The sequence below is a fragment of the Sciurus carolinensis genome, chromosome 11 (genome assembly GCF_902686445.1).
Source record: "Sciurus carolinensis chromosome 11, mSciCar1.2, whole genome shotgun sequence".
Taxonomy (NCBI): domain Eukaryota; kingdom Metazoa; phylum Chordata; class Mammalia; order Rodentia; family Sciuridae; genus Sciurus; species Sciurus carolinensis.
This window is the reverse complement of record NC_062223.1, coordinates 101,462,780-101,480,540: the sequence shown is the minus strand read 5'-3', so window position 1 is coordinate 101,480,540 and position 17,761 is coordinate 101,462,780. Positions and strand designations below refer to the sequence as shown.

Here is a 17,761-nt window from a genome sequence, read left to right as displayed (position 1 = left end):
AGCCGGGTGTCAGGAGATAAAACAAATGTTCGATTAACTCTCTGACACATGTAATATGCTGTAATATGTCTGGGCTGTAATACAATTCCATTCTTCATATACTATTATATCAAGAACTTTTAATAAATATATTCATGACAACTGTTTACAGACAATTCTTCTAATCTTCAGCTTCTCCAATAAGCAGGAACCAGCGCCTCCCATCCCTCACTCCAACAACCCCCATCATTAATCTTTTCTGATGCTTCTCACAGATGCACCATGTTTCCTTACCACACTGGAACTCACTGAGCGCCTTACTTACAAAGGATCAGGTGTCTCAAAGCTCCATGGTGTGCATGACAAAGGAAATGTTTGTGGAACGTGAATTCTATCCACTTCAGCTAAAGAATTTCATCTGTTTGTGAGGCAAGGGCTACCTGACTCAGCATTTTCCACTCCTGTTTGCCATGTAGACAAGCTGAAGAGGTCACTGACTGCAATAGAAGGTTCTGCACTTAATTGACATTGCTGCCTTCTCGTTTCAGTTTATCAACCCCAAAATGGTTGTGGTTTCTCCACTGAATAGACTGTGAAAAGCAACAATATCATCTGTGAAATTAACTTTACGTACCAAGTAGGAAAATACCAAAACAAATAGGTAATAAAGAGATAAAAAATAAAATGAACACCTTCAAATATGTTAAAGGAAAATTGACACATAGACATATTTCAGAGATGCCTACTTTTAATTTGCTTTTCACTTTACTTAATAAGCATTACTTAGCAGCTGAGAAACAATTTAGTGCTAAGAGCATCAGGCAGATAAATGCACAGAATCACCACAGACAGACCACAGGCAATTACCTTTATGCTTAAGACTTTATTGGTTTCATTTAACCAAAACTTCAACCTCCCAGTGCACAGGCAAAGGAATATGGGTATTCTCAATTGATCTGTCCATCAGCTGACATGTTTACAAAACAAAATAAAAGGGTGTTACTGAGAAAGCAGTAACCCACACACACTCACAAATTTACTCTTTGTGGAATGGCCAGGAAACTTGGAATACCCTGTACCTGGGAAAGATTTTCTCACAAAGTTCTGTAATCCAGTTTTATAGATATCATTGAGGAAATGAAATACTGTATGTTGAGGATCAGAAGAAAAATGGCTTCATTTTCAGGTCCAAACTCTTTGGCTTCCTAGGTCTGTGATTGGGTGTGGATCACCTCATCATTGTCCTCACTTGTAAGCAGGTGTTAACACTAGCACTCCACTTGCAGGTGACTTGTGAACATTTAATTGGGTCAAAGATGTAACAATTCAGTCTCTTATTAAAATCAGTTTTTCTTATTTTTTTAAGACTGTCTTTCAAGGAGAGAGACACCACATTCTTATAATGTTCTTCCTTTTTCTGTACCTTCTCTCTCAGTTTCCTTTCCTATCATGTTTTTCTGTCCAAACATTAAACTTAAGAGAGTTCTCAAGTTATAAAGGCCTTAGGTCCCCTGCACTTCTCCCTCTATTTTTTCCAGGAGTATCTAATTTACTATTTTGATTTTAGTTAACAGCTAGAGGACTAAATTCCCAAATGCATTATTTCTACTTTAGATCTGATACACAATTGCCTGCTCAATGTCTCTACTTGGATGCCTGGGAGAAACCTCAAATTATTTACAAATAAATGATCAACTCACCATCATTGCCATCCAAATCGAAATGTTGCCTATCTCTGTGTGTGATCCAGCAACTACTCCATTATGCAACCCGGAACCCTGCGGGGGGACACCCCTGAAACTTCCCAGTCCACAATTTCCACCATATAAGCTGTTTTCCACTATCTCCATTGTACCTCTGAGACAACTCTCCCACATCTCTTGGATTCCACAGCCACTGTCACTTTATTCACATGAGGTGATATTTGTTCATATAAACATATGTTTTTCCATAATGTCTTGTCACGATTCAGACATGAACTCTGCCTGTCCCAATTCACACATGACATGGTAACTGGAGTGATATTTAAAAACATCAATGTACTACACTCCTGCTTACAACTGTTTTCCATTGCTTATTGGCATCATTAGCATAAGGAGTAAAACACTGTGGACCATTATAAAACTGTGCATATGATCTCTGCCTCCATGGTGCCCTGTACTCCAAACATACAGGACCTTTCTTCTTCTAAAATGACTGGATCTTTCTCCACCATCAAGACCTTTATTCATACCCATTCTGTTCCCTCTTCTGGAACATTTGAAAGGTTTTTTTTTTTTTTTTTTCTTTTCTTTCCCATCACTGTATATATCATTACTAGCTATTTCTTTCTCCTCATTTTGCTTAACCAAGACTTCCTGTGGAAGGCATTTCCTGATTCTTTGGACAAGGGCCATTAATTATATCCTTTCAGAGCATCCTGCACTTATGCATCCCAATCCTCAGTGCATTTGTAATTACTTTTGTGTCTGTTTTTAACAAAAATTGATAAGGGACCTAACTGCAAGGATCATGTCTCTCTTGTTTACAACTGCATCCCTTAATTTTTATCAAACAGCATGTTTGCCACATGTGGACCAACTGCGAAACTGATAAATATTTGCAGAATTAACACTAAGACTGTCTGGTTTATTCCTTGATCTTAAAATTTCTCACAATTGGTAGAGAAATACACAGAAAAACCCTCTAATTCAAGGCAGACTATGATAACTTACTAGAGGAAATAAGTATAAGAACAACTCAATTCTATAAGAGGGAGAAAATAAATTCTGGAAGGAAAATGGATATCTGAGAAAAGCCTACTTGAGGAAGGATTCTTTCTGATGCTGGGATATGAAATAAGCTTCAGCAAGCTTTCAAGACTTCGAAAAAGGGGAGAGTAAGAAATATTCCAAGGAAAAGGAAAGGTTTTGGCAAAGGCAAGGATGAAATCAAGTATATACAGAGAATGGAAAACAGACAAAGGTGCCCTGCAGCAGGATATACTAAAATGTAGCAAATGGCCCACGTGAAATTTCACTAGGAGGAGTGTCTGTCAAGAAGGTTGTATCACCAGAACAATAACATGATCAAAGATGGCAAAATTTTGTTAGCAGATTACAATGGGGATGGGGAGACCAGTAGTACTCTATTGCAGAAGGGAAAGAAAAGAAATAATTCTGAGCAGAATGAACAGGATTGCTGGAAAGGGAAAAGGGGCTTGCCATTAACTAAACTGAAATCCAAAGCAGAGAAAGGAAGGAAGATAACAAGTTCTGTTGTAGTCCTTAAATTTTATAAGCATACATGATACTGAACAAGGGGTCAAATGTGGGTCTAGGAAAGAGGATACAAGTAAATTTCAGATTACTAGGCTCAAGGAACATTTTATTGGTCCATAATCAATAAATTGTTAAGGCAAAGGCATTATGGCATTTTAAAAGTTCTTCTCACAAAATGTTTTTCTACAATGAAAAATACCAAGGATAATAAAAGTTACTTTATAATGACTAACTGAATTCCCAATGAGTCCTGTGCTTAATTTTTATTTTATTTGAATATTAGGAACGAAGCTGCTAGTAATATTACCATAATCTCACCTTCTCTCCAAAAGAAGTCAATTTCCTACAATTGTTGTGGAAAGAGGAACTCACTTAACAAGTAGACTTTCTCTGCTCAGTAGAAAAATAATATCACTTATGTTTAAAAGAATTCCAGTTTTTGTAATAGGCTCTATGTGAAAAGTTTAAAATGAAGTTTGGAATATTTCAAAAGCGAATTCTAATTTCTAAAATGTCAACATCTGAAATTATGTCATCCTGAATTATCAGAGTATCTGAAGAATAATAGAAAAATAATACTTACTTTTGCTGCACCTATTTGTTCTTTTCGAAATTTCTCAAGTGGTGCAATTAGTACATCATTAGCATTTTGAATCTGAAATTAAAAATGTGCATATATTAAGTTCTGTATAACTTAATGCCAACAATATTGAAAATGGCTCCTTTATTCAACTTATTGAATATAGACAGTTTTTCTGTTTTGTTTTGTTTTGGTTTTTTTTGGTGCTGGGGATCGAACCCAGAGCCTTGTACCGACTGAGCTATCTCCCCAGCCCCAAATACAGACAGTTTTTGTCCTCTTGTCTGCTCCTATAAAAATATTTTCCATGTTGTGCAGTATTTTTCTACTTTATAATTAAGCTGTTTTCACATATTATTCCACTTGATCCTAACAAGAATGTGAGTAATGTGAAAATAAGCACTTATTGTGTTGAAATCATAGTTTGTATGTTTGCATTTCTGCTTCTAAGATTTAACTAAGAAACAGTACATTAGGTATTACATTTACAAATACCTTTAATTACACTGGTTTAATGTAGCCAGTTCAAGCAATGATTTAAAACTAAACCATCCAATGCTCATCCATATTGCCAAGACAATGTTAGAATTCCACAGCTACAAAATAAAATAAGGTTCATTTTCCCCCCTATTTAATTAGATTCCTCACACTTGGGATTTGCCTGAGCTCATAATATTTCCAACCTGAATAAAAGAGTATGTGATTTTACTTCACTGAAAAATATTTTAATCTCATGTTTCAAATTGGAATGCACTTAAACTTTAAAACAGATACATCTTTCAGTACTGATCTGTAAGAATACTGCAAGGAGGTACAGGAAATAAGGACCAGGAACTAGATGCAAGGGTGCAGAAATTTCTAAGGATAGCATTATGCTGAAAGAGGATATTAATTTAAAAACCAAAACAAATTCCACCTTTTAAGGAACATTCAAGGAAGAATGAGACCCAGTTAACAAAAAGAATAATTTGTTCTACTACTGTGATTACTGAATATGGTCTCTTATATACTAAGCAAATGCTAAGATGAAGAGGAAAGCCTATTTTTAAAACATAAAATTGCCCTATTTTAAAATAGGTTAAAGAGTAAATAGGAGTGATTTGTACCAGTCTGATAATTTTCTGTAACAGTGAAATCAATCACATTCTTACAACTTTTTTCTAAGCTTGAAATCATGTAACTTTTCTATAAGTTTGAAAGCATAAATAAAAAAATGTCAAAATGTTTTCATTTGCAAGCATTTTTATTATTCTGGTTAGTCTTCAGCCAGGTATTATTTCTTAAATGTCTTAAATCCACAACCTGACTGAAGAGATAATATGCACAAAAATAAAAACTACAAAGGCTTGCCACTTCCCATGAACCTAGCACTTTCCAACTTGCATACAAATGAGACAACAGACTTTATGAAGAGGACCGGAAGTACTATGCTGTGAAAACATGAAACAAATCAATACTCAAGTTCATTTCAAAGACACTGAGGGCCAATCGTGGATATCTCTGACACCCATCACCTAATTCCTGCTTGTGAGCTCGGACAGGCATGCCATCAGATTCACTGGGTGGGTCCCACAGGGCAGACATGATCGGAAGTAGTAGTAAAGTAGCTCAGTTTTAAGTCTCACTCTCAAAGCTTTGTGGTCATAAACCCCAAGCACAAGCACATACACATATACACACATTCTACAGATGTCAGGAATAGCTGATTCATCCTTTAAAGTTAAGTTTGCATTAGGGGAAAGACAGTATCATGAACGCTTTAGTGTAATTTGGAGAATGCCAACAATAAAGGCTATCATTTATTAGATGTTTATTTGTTGCTGGAAACCACAATACTTCACAAGCATGATCTAATGCATTTAAAGTCAGTGGATTTAAACAGGATGATACTTCTCACTCAAGTGGTGAAAACCCCAACAATAATAAGACTAAACAAGATTGGCACATAGTAATAGTGCTTAAGTACGCATATTTAAAATTGAGCATACCTGGGGTTTAAAATGGGTTCTGTTGCTTATGGTCTGTTATTTAGCCATTCAGAGCATGATCTGCATCATTTACTAAACAATTTGGTTCTAAGGACTTAAGAAATAATGAATGTAAAATGATTAGCTCAATGGCTTATACATACTGAATATGAAAAATAGAACATCATTTAATATTGTCAAATACACAGATTGTGAATCTTATTCTGTATTTACCTACTTAATACATGTCTATACCCGGATCCATTCCGCTGCCCTTTTGGTTGGAGTATGTCTATGTGCATAGTATTAGAAGGTATTTTCCTATGAAAGTGCTAAAAGACAAATGGTCTGGGTTCTCCCACACCCAAGCAACTTATGTGTGTGTGCACATGCATGTGTTTGTGGAATGCTGTGATCTGCGGGGGAGAGTAAAAATTAACATATGGGCTAAAACTGCCAGAATGATAAAATCTGCTTGAAAAAAGGGAAAACAATCCATGTATTCATTCAACAAGTCTTTGCAGCTTGTGTGCTGCTGAACAATTTTTGAAAAATTGAAAGACAAAAACTAATTAAATTGAAAATAATTACACGAGAGACTGTGCAGAAATCTATATGAACATGTTAGGATTTTAACAACAAAAAAGATATGAGTCATGACAAAGTTAATTGGGCATACTGAAGGGGAAGAATATTCTAGAAACAGGAAACACGATGAATAAAGGTAAAAGGGTAGAACTAAGCATAGCATGCAGGAAGGAGGAATGCAATACAGAAAGAGTATTAGCACTAGAGTCAACCATGATTGGGTGCACTGACCAAGTTACAGGTATTCACGTTAACTTTTCTAAAATGCAAATAGTGGAATGAACGTGAACTCTCTGGGACAGTGCCTGGCACACAGAAGTCTCCATGGAATTACTGTATGTTGTTCATATTATCCAATTAAAAATATTATTTAACTGTAAAAGTGTCTGCACTATTAGCAGGAAGTTCCATTGAACTAAGTGAGGAAAAGACTGGCAAAGAAACCTGAATATGGAATCACTGCTGGTTTCGAAATAGAAGAATAGTATAAGAACTTTTTCTAAGACGTCAAGAATATGTGAGATAGTTCAGAGAATGAAGAAACAAGTGGTTGGGAGAGGAACACCAGCCTGAAAGGGTAAAGGAGGAGATCAGGTACTGCAGACAGACAGGCAGCAGGGACTCCAGAGACGTTCTAGGAAAGAATGGAAAGGTCCAGCGATGGACTAACTGAAGAAGGGAAAGGAATCTATGGTCTGTGCCTCAGATGCTGGACTGTGGTACCACACATACACAGTTGGAATGAGTTAAGGAGTCATGTTTAGCAGAAAAGGAAAAAATGACAACGAATTTTACTTTGGATCCATTACATCTGATATCCTGGGAAGACTCAAAGAAATACTGCCAGAAAATCCTACTCACAATGATAGACCTAATCAATATGAAGGAATTTTTCTTAATTGGGAATGAAAGGATGAGGAAAGAGAATATATGGGAGGATCCATATGCTAAGACCTCAGCACCTACATTCACATCAAGTGGTTTATGTTTCTGCCAAAGGCAGAAACATGACCTAGGAATAGAGCAAAAGTCTGAGGGTGCAACAAAACAGCACCCTCTGGGGCAAGTATTATCTCCTATCTCTATTGCTTAACATTTTGTAGTTTATTTTTCCTTAGTTTCTGAATTTGTTCCATTTTTTTCTCTTTTACCCCCATTTTCGCTCTGTTATTGTGAAGCTGAATAAAAAAATAAGACATGCCAAAGATATTAAACAGAAAAAAAATGAGAAAAAGGGAGAGAAATATCCAAGACAGTAATAGAGATAACAACAGAAAGAATTTGCTGAGTGCTCCTGATGTGCCACAGGTTGCACTGAGCTCTTCCCAACACAGAGATTAAAGCCCATTTTATATGATGAGTAATAAAGTCAAACATGGAAAAATCAGCTGGAAGAATGTGAGCATTACAGTCAACAGACCCAGCTTCACCTGAATCTCAGCACCAAAACTGATGATACTCAAAGTCTTCATCGCTAAACTTCTTAATATTTTTATAAAAATGAAGAGAAACATATATTTTCAAAATCCACTAACAGATTTGGCAATGGCAAGCCCTCATAAGTGTTAGCATCTTCAAAGCGTTGACTGATCTGTGTTCATGACCATGTTCCACAATCTTGTAATTTCCCCCCAAATGATTTAAAATGAAATTATTCAAAGCTAGAAATCAAAATCCAAAGTGATTTAACAAAACAGTACTCCATTCAGAGGTCTAATAGTAGATAACCATGAACCTAATTTTTCCCATAAGCTATTATTTGTGTGGTTTTATATCAGAAAAAGATGCTCCTTTTGTGTACAAACAATGGCTGCTATTCACAATATATAGATTTCAATTCAAGAGATTAAAATGTAAATGCCGACATCCAAAAGGCACGAAGTGGATTTGAATCAGATTTGTTTGCTTCTGACCCTTGACTTCGTAATTCCCCCAGGGAATGTGTGACTATCATCCCTATAGTACACTGGTCAGTCATGTGGATGGAATTCTTCAATTCTGAAATAGTCCAATATGAAGTAAAGAAGATATTAAAATTTGGGAAAGATTAAAAGTCACTAGTGCTCCTGTGTAATAGAGGAAAATTAATTCTGATATGGCAGAAAATTTTTATTAAAATGTGAATTAGGGTGCAACTCTGGTGACAAAACATTGCATTAATTTTTAAAAATCTAAGTTAAAAAAATGGGGGCTCATATTAGGGTTTTTAAAAAATATTTTAGGATTAAAAAAAGTTCGATGAAATTTCCTCTAAAAGAGTAATATTTAGTAAGAAAAATCAAGACACAGAGTTCAGGAGATTCTAGATCTCATAATATTTATGGATTGTGTGACTTTGCATGACTTTCCTAAGATTCTTTAGGAAAAATACAAAAGCAACTTTAAAACTGCTGCTAGATATTGATAATATAAATTCTTGAAGACATCTTATTTTAGTAATTTAGAACACAATTTACTTACAATTCTTATTTATCACCTAAATCTTTAATTTATTTTATATATATATCAGTTCATATGTAAAGTTAAAAAATATTCATTAGTGAGTTCACTTTATTTTCAGAAGAGAAGTAAATCAGATATTGAGTAATGCTTTCAGGTTCTGCATTTACCATGTAGACACACACATGTGGGGTAGATTACATTAACCCAGCAACTAAGTTTTTTTTTTTTTTTTTTTTTTTTTTTTTTTTTGCTATTTCAAGTGGTTCTAATAAACAGCCACAAGGGAGTGCTCATAAATCACTCAAAAGTAATGGCTAGAAATGTTTTTATGTGGATAGAAAACTGATTCTCCAAATACATTTATGTTTTCTTTTCTTCCTACATACACATGATAAAATTTTCTATAGACTGGATTTTAAAGTGCTATCTTGTAGTAATTTTCAGTTGCTTGCATTTTATTGCTGAGAATCTTACCACAACTTGTGTGTCAAAGTAGCACTGGAATAAAAGGAATCTGAAAGGTAATTCCCGTTACACTTTAACTCTTTTTTTTAATTACTTTTTTGAAATTTTTTTATTTTTACAGACTGCATTTTGATTCATTGTACACAGATGAGGTACAAATTTTTGTTTCTTGTTTGTACATGATGTAGATTCACACCATTCGTGTAATCATATGTGTACATAGGGTAATGATGTCTGTCTCATTCTACTATCTTTCCTATCCCAGCCCCTTCCCCCGTCTCATTTCCCTCTACATAATCCAGAGTGCCTCCAATCTTCTCTTACTCCCCGCCCTCCACCCCCATTATGTATCATCATTCACTTATCGGAGAAAACATTCGGTCTTTGGTTTTTTTGGGATTGGCTTATTTCACTTAGCATGATACTCTCCAACTCCATTCATTTACCTGCAAATGCCATAATTTTATTCTTCTTTATGGTTGAATAATATTCCATGGTATATATATACTGCATTTTCTTTTTTTTTTTATTTATTTATTTTTTTTAATTGTATACAAATGGGATACATGTTGTTTCTCTATTTGTACATAGAGTCAAGGCATACCATTTGTGTAATCATACGTTTACATAGGGCAATGATGTTTTTTTTTTTTCCCTTCCCCCCCACCCCTCCCACTCCTCTTTTCCCTCTATACAGTCCTTCTTTCCTTCATTCTTACTGCTCTCCTTATCCCTAACCCTAAACCTAATGCTAACCCCTCCCACCCCCCATTATATGTCCTCATCTGCTTATCAGCGAGATCATTCGTCCTTTAGTTTTTGAGATTGGCTTATCTCACTTAGCATGATATTCTCCAATTTCGTCCATTTGCCTACAAATGCCATAATTTTATCATTCTTCATTGCGGAGTAATATTCCATTGTATAAATATGCCACAGTTTCTTTATCCATTCATCAACTGAAGGGCATCTAGGTTGGTTCCACAATCTGGCTATGGTGAATTGAGCAGCAATGAACATTGATGTGGCTGTATCTCTGTAGTATGCTGATTTTAAGTCCTTTGGGTATAGGCCAAGGAGTGGGATAGCTGGGTCAAATGGTGTTTCCATTCCAAGCTTTCTGAGGAATCTCCACACTGCTTTCCAGAGTAGCTGCACTAATTTGCAACCCCACCAGCAATGTATGAGTGTTCCTTTTTCACCACATCCTCGCCAACACCTATTGTTGCTTGTATCCGCATTTTCTTTATTCATTCATCTATTGAAGGTCATCTAGGTTGGTTCTACAATCTAGCTATTGTGAATTGAGCTGCTATAAACATTGATGTGGCTGCGTTATTGTAGTGTGCTAATTTTAAGTCCTTTGGGTATAAACCAAGGAGTGGAATAACCGGGTCAAATGGTGGGTCCATTCCAAGTTTTCTGAGGACTCTCCATACTGCTTTCTAGAGTGGTTGCACCACTTTGCAACTCCGCCAACAATGTATGAGTGTGCCTTTTCCCCTTCATCCACACCAACACCTATTATTGCTTGTGTTCTTGATAATAGTCATTCTAATTATAGCGAGATAAAATCTTAGGGTGGTTTTAATTTGCATTTCTCTAATTACTAGAGATGATACTCTTACTATTTTCTCTTCTCTTTCCAGGTTTTGTTTCAAATCCAGTGTTGCTGGTGGCAGTCACAGTTCAGCTCATCACTATTGATGAGTATGTGTCCCTTTATCCTGAAACTCAGTAGATCACATTAGGGTGCAAGAACAATCACTCTCTATGTCAAATTTTCCAAGACTGAGAACACCCAAAGTTTTGAATCAAATTTAAAAAGATAGTCTGCAGTAATATCTATCTAAAGTAGTTGCTTGAAAGGTTAACATACATACAAGAAAAGGTGAATGGTATAGATTACTGCACAAATTATTTCTTGTTTTTATGTAAATATAGCCAATCCATACAAAGTAGAAAGGTCACAAAGGTATGTTAAAATGAGAGGACTGAGCATAGTCAATGCAGAAAACATCTACAAACAGTCTCCCGTATAATAAAGGTTTAGTTTCCCATTGGTATTTGCAATTGGAAGAAAATCATATCTGAATTCTCATTTGGAATTATACTCAAGCATCCCTCCACTGCCTTGTCTCAAATTCTAGGCAGTTCTTCTGCACAGCACACTTCTAAGCTACAAGTCAAAGGACAAAATTCACATGAGGTATAAAAGAGGGGCATATGAACTGAACTTTTGAATGCCAAGTAATCAGAAGTCAAAGATTACATGCCTTTTATTTTCTATTCTTCGATGTGAGCAAATAACTATAGAAAATCCTATCTTTGTCTAAAAAAAAATGCTATATAAGGCTATCTGGATAACACACTTATCCATTTAATTCCTATTTGAATACAACTTGCTGCTTCCATAATTGAATGTTTTGATTCTACACATTAACCTTGTGTTCCACTATGAACCCCCATCCATTGAGTCTCATCTATTTAGATCCAACTCTGACTGTAATTTACTATTACTTTCATCTTTCTCTATTTTTGCCAAATAATATTATTTGTAATAAAGATATTTGGGAAAAAAATTTAAGTTATTAGAGGAATATGTGATAGTAAATTCCATTATTTTGTTTTAGAAATGAAGTAGTACACTCTGAGAGAATAGAGCAGTTTGAACTTAATTCTCCAGCTATACCCTGAAATCTACCAGTCTCAGTCAAGTTATTCAAACTAAGTCTCAGTTTCTTTTGTGGTATGATTAATCTGATAATATGCTTATCAAAGCCTATTTATAAAAGATAAAAATTTTAATTTATATATAATGATCCTGAGAGTTTAATAATAAATAAAAAACATCAGTTGCTTCCAATTAAATTCATTCTGTTCAACAGGCCAATCATGATACATCTAGTTACCTTTTTTTTTTTTAATAACTTAATAAGTTGCTATTGAAGTTTTAGTATAAGATAGTAAAATTCTCACTAGCACATACAGGATATCAAGGCTTCTGAACAGGATGAAAATGTGGTCACTGGGTCAAAATGGCAAACAATCAATTCTTTCTAGATTCTAAGACCACTTCCAAAGAGGAATCAAATTAGTTTTCTAATTTCTTAACACAACTATCTATACTCATGAGGTAGAGAAATGGAAAACCATTTAACCAGGGAATAACTCACCATTTTCACAGAATCAATAAGATCCCAAAATTTCATATACTATGATCCGATCATGTTATAACTCTAGCTTAGACCAAATGAAATTCTCTAAGGGCTGAGTTACTTGATTAAAAGGTGTTATTTGTTTTAGATTCTTTGCTATTCTTAAACTTTTACTTCATTACCTTTTACCTAGCGATCTTTAATGGGAGGTTAAGAGTATTTTTACAGCATTTAAGCAGTGCAGAAACTTTTCTTTGGGAGGTGGGGTGGAGGGTGGGGTAACTAGTGATTGAACTCAGGGGCACTCAACCACTGAACCACAAACCCAGCCCTATTTTGTATTTTATTTAGAGACAGGGTCTCACTGAGTTGCTTAGCACCTTGCTGTTGCTAAAGCTGACTTTGAACTCATCAATTCTCCTGTCTCGGCCTCCTGAGCCACTGGGATTACAGGCATGTACCACAGCGCCCTGCTTAGAAACATGTTTAATTCCAGGTAAAATCATAATACATTGTCTTCTCAGAAACTTTTGTCTATTTATTGCTATCCTGTTACTCATTAATTTATAACTTTAAAATAATGGAGAATAAAAGAATCAGAAGACATTAGAAATCAAACTGCTTTTTAGCTATAAATAACAAGATATGTGAAAGGTCAAATTAGAATTAACATCTTAAAAGCTACTAAAAATAATTATTCCAAAATATTCCAAAAGTGCATTCACTTTTAATACTTTTCTATTGATTTCGACAAAAAAAAGTTTGTGTTTAGAAAAGCTCAGAGATTTTCTTTGTAAGTCCATGGTAACTCAAAGGTCATACAAGGAAGATGTTTAACTTACATCATTCAGAGCCTGAATTCTCAAAGGTAGACATAAGAAATGCTGCTACCATAGTTCCTGCTCTTTAGTGGGCTAAATAATCACTAAGTATTTCCTTAGGTAAAAATATTCTTGGACACAGGTAAAGTGACTTCAGCCACTCTGCTACTGCTGGATATTCCAAGATCGACTGGATTTGTGCACCACTGGAGGCACCGCTATTACGTTCCAGTTTGCTAATTCTATGTGAGGTGGCCAAAGATATGCCCCACAGCACAGCTGCCTGGAAGAATGCACCCCATGCTCAAGAAAACAGACCTCTTTCACACCCCTTACCTCAAACATCAGACATATTATAAATTTTGAGATGAGTTCACTGTAGTCTCAAGAAAAAAAAAATTTCCATGTTTTATCCCCTACCTTGTTTGGGGAGGGAGGGCCTCTGAGGATGAGGGTGAGAGAAAGGAATGTTGGCAAATCAATGATTTCTGTAACTCACTGTTCATTCCCCCTCCTAAATGTCATTTCTTCTTGCTGATGTTCTCTATCCTTCTTGGTATTTATTACAAAGAGTATCTTCGGACGGAGAAATTAAAATCATTCGTCTGTTTTAAATTGTTCATCTATGAATTTAAGCCAACTTCTGATAGTCTTTGCAAGTTAATTAAAGAAAAGAAAATTCATTAAATTCCCAGTCATAGTTATAACAATTACATTTTAGTAGATGGATGTTAATGTAGTTTAATCATAACTATATAATATTTAGGTAATGGCAGATTGTGGAAACCCTAGGAAAAACTGAAGATATTCTAATATATATATATACATATATGTAATTTCTTAAACTGTTTATTGCAGCTTTGCATTAATATGGAGAGGATGGGTATGAAAAAAGGAAAAAGGAAAAGAAATTACACAGGATAGGGATGCATATACAGAAGCAGAGACTGATCTAATACAGAGTAATTAAGAAAGATTAGGCAAACAGGCTGGGAGCTGGTGATGCACTGAAGCAGGCTCATAGTGCTTCAGAGAAATTTTGGGCATATCTTTATACCAAAGCAATTAGCAAACCTACAAATCAGGCCTCTCTCACACACAGACACATAAGCACCTAAGTGCCACTGGTCACTTTTTATCAGCACACTACTGCCTGTAGTCAAATATGTATTTATTTGAAAACCACCAATATTACAAATAATGGTTAAAAAATACTAACTATACAAGATTCCTTTTATTTAGTTATTAAAGCATCTCTTTTAAACATGTAATTAAGTTGCCAATTACTAATACACAAAGAAATAAACTCTTTTTAAACTTAGAGTAGTCTTCTTTTATACAAAGCAAGGCTTTCAAGCTCCCAGAGCAACACTCAGCAAGCTTCTACTTTAGTACTGACAAACAATAGTTCTAGCCTCACAAATCTTAGTTGTAGCAGCTTCCTGTGATCCTAGGTTAAGAATGATTCTAAGACTGAACCTTAAAACAGAAGGAATGATCACCAAATGTTGGCCTCAAATTATCACATGCTAATGAAAGTAACACTGTTCATGCTGCAAGTTATTAATATATATAAATCTGTACAACCTGGTCTTCCAGTCCTGTGAAGGTAGAGATAATTTTATTAATTTTTCAAATAGTTACTGATTAGTAAAGTATCTTACTTTGGTGGAAACAATATACAATTGCTAAATGGATGAAAAGAGTTAATTATGATTGCTCAATTGGTAATTTGTCACAAATTAGCCACTTATGATATTATTGAGGATGGTAATGGTAACCTGCCTACAAGAAACTAAGCATTTTGAAAATGAGAAAAGTATTTCAAATACCTGTATTCTGATAAATACTATATGATATAGGTAGCAATCTGATGGGAAATTCATTGATTTTATCTTAGGAAATGATCAGTCACAGAAAAAAAATGTTAATTTACAATGACTTCTTTAAATTCATAGAACATATACTATTGTACTGAAATAGGATAGAAGGGAAAAAAGGAAGGACAAGGAAACTAACTTAAATCTGAAAACCTTATACTAAAATTCCACATGCCTTTCTTTCCTGAGTCAGTTCTCTCTCCTAGGTCTGTCACTCCCAAATTTCTGGAAAAGCTACTAATCTTTATTCATAATCTTACAGTTACTAGAAATTCACCCACTTATGGAAATCGCCATGTGTACTGTCAATTAGCCCACTAATACATGTGTTTTGGAAAAGACTGAGCAGAGGGATATATACAAAACCTACAATATAGGGTAGTTTCCCAAAGTTATCTATTGATCAGATAATGGAGAAGGCAAGATGTCAACCTAAGGATACTGAAAATTGCCAGACCACCATAAGCTCTCTTGCGATCACCAGACTGATTTCATTCTCACATACCTTCCCATGCCCACTCATCAAGTTCCCTTTGAAAGAGGCCGAGAACCCCAAACGCATCTCTCACTTTCAAGATGGCCTGAGTTTTCCTTGCCTTACCGCAAAAGTGTGTCTCACTCTCAAGATAGCCCACATTTCCCTTGAATGTCTCTGCTTCTCTAAATAAATCCCCATGTTTTGACACACCCTTAAATTCACTTCTGTGATATCTATGAAGAACCCCACTCTGACCTCAACTCAGAGTTGAGGTCTCCCTCTTCAGAAACTGCTTGGACCTCCCTTGATGAAGTATTTTAAACCCAAACTTCACAGAGGGCAGATAATTATAGGAAGAGTCACAGTGGGCTAAGTTAGAAAGACCAGTAAAATTTAAACGTCAGAGAGCATCTTTCAAATCCTGCCTTCTGCTTCTTCTTGGAGGTTGATATCAGTGCTATATTGTACTGAATACTAAAAACAAAACAAAACAAAAAAACAAGCAAAAACCCAGCTTTGACAGATTTTAGCTGAAAAACAGGAGAGGGATGGGATGAGAGGGGAATTATAGAATATCAGGTCTGAAAGCATAAAGGGAATAATTAAACAAGTTGCTCCCATGAGCAAAGTGGGGAAGTGCTTCTAAAGCACAGGGAGCAGTAGTTATTGAGTGCTTACTGTGGGCCATAGAGGTTTTCATTCAGTGCTCACACCAAGCCTATGAAGAAGGTAGTATTATCATTTCCATTTTACAGATGAGGAAACTGAAGACCAAGGAGACTAAGTAATTTGTCCAAGGTCACTAATACCCAGTAGGCAGCAAAGCCAAAATTTGAACCCAGGAAGTCTGACTTCAGACCCTAATCTATCATCTCCCATTATACCAATTTTCTGATAATGAAGATGAGACTACAAGATCAAAAATAAGTTATACTCTCCAATACAGCTACCTAAAATGTGAGTGTGGCTATTTAAAGAAAGTTGAAAAATAAAAACAAAAACAGCTGTAGAGTTGAGTGAAGAGATCTCATGTTATTTTCACATTTTATACTTTCTAAACCTTGAAATATAGATATGTTTTGCTTATTACAAATCTTTTTTGGAAGATGGTGTGTACTGCTTACTGCATCTCATCTCAAAACAGTTTCGCTGTTGTGCTGGTGCTGTATTTATGTGTAGGATAAAAAGTCAATAATGATGATTTTTCTTGGCTAGTAGTATAATGCTCAGGTAAGAATCCACACTGCTACAGAGAAGACTAGAGAGAGTTCAATAATTATTCATTTAAGTAGGATCATTTCCCTCAAATAATTCTGCCAATTAAGCTTGGGAAATTGAGAGGAAGAGGGTATCTTTCCAGAAACCTAACCAGAGTACTACAACCTTTCCTTAGTTCACTTTCCCTGAAAGAAGACTTAAACGGGATGTTTATGTCACATACTATCTTGATATAAATAAACACAGGAATCTTTGTAATTGGAACTTGTGTAGTTAAGAACAAACAGTACCAGAAGCTAATACACACACACACACACAGTATGCCTTTGCTATAAACTACCCCCATAGTGTCTGCTCAGATGTGAGCATTTTAAGGATCTCTGGGGTGAGGAAGAAGAAAAAATAATCTTTTAAAATAAACAAGTTCTTAATTTAATAAGCCAGCAAATTGAATCACTGTGTTGTTAAGAATAAAACCAGGAAAAAGTAATTAAAAGAGAAAACTTCAGAGCTCTAATAGTGAATTACAGAAGTCCATGAATAACCAAAAGTTATCTAAGTCCTACAATTTTGCAAACAAGAGATATGATTTATTTTACAAAGATTTTCTTTTAAACTTTCCCAGGCATATAAGCACAGGCTCTTAGTCATAGCTAAGAATTACTTCCCAAATAAGTTCCATATGTTATAACTCTCGTCCCTGGTCTTTTCAAAATCCAGATCTGGTCATAAACTATCAGCCAGTTTTCCACACTATACAGCTGTCAGAATCCTTTCCTACCCAATGAAGTAAAAACTTCTTTCAGTCCTTTCTGTGAGGTCTTATGTATGTGAGATATGAGTGGCATGTCAATATTGGAGACATTCTCTTGACAATACAAGTCAAACAACATAAAAAAAAATATGCTTTTCCTAATATGTGAAA

The 17,761-nt window shown here is 35.2% G+C and overlaps 1 protein-coding gene across 3 annotated transcripts in view; it reads right to left on the bottom strand.

Moving 5' to 3' along the window:
- Arhgap42 (Rho GTPase activating protein 42) overlaps window positions 1-17,761 on the bottom strand; it is a 273,624-nt gene that overhangs the window by 112,592 nt on the left and 143,271 nt on the right. For 2 of the 3 annotated variants that reach the window (XM_047516700.1, XM_047516699.1), the window contains exon 4: window positions 3,823-3,894. The exons of the other annotated variant lie outside the window; for it this stretch is intronic. In XM_047516700.1, coding sequence (XP_047372656.1) covers window positions 3,823-3,894 — 72 coding nt within the window. The remainder of the gene's footprint in view (window positions 1-3,822; window positions 3,895-17,761) is intronic. 3 annotated transcript variants of the gene reach the window in all.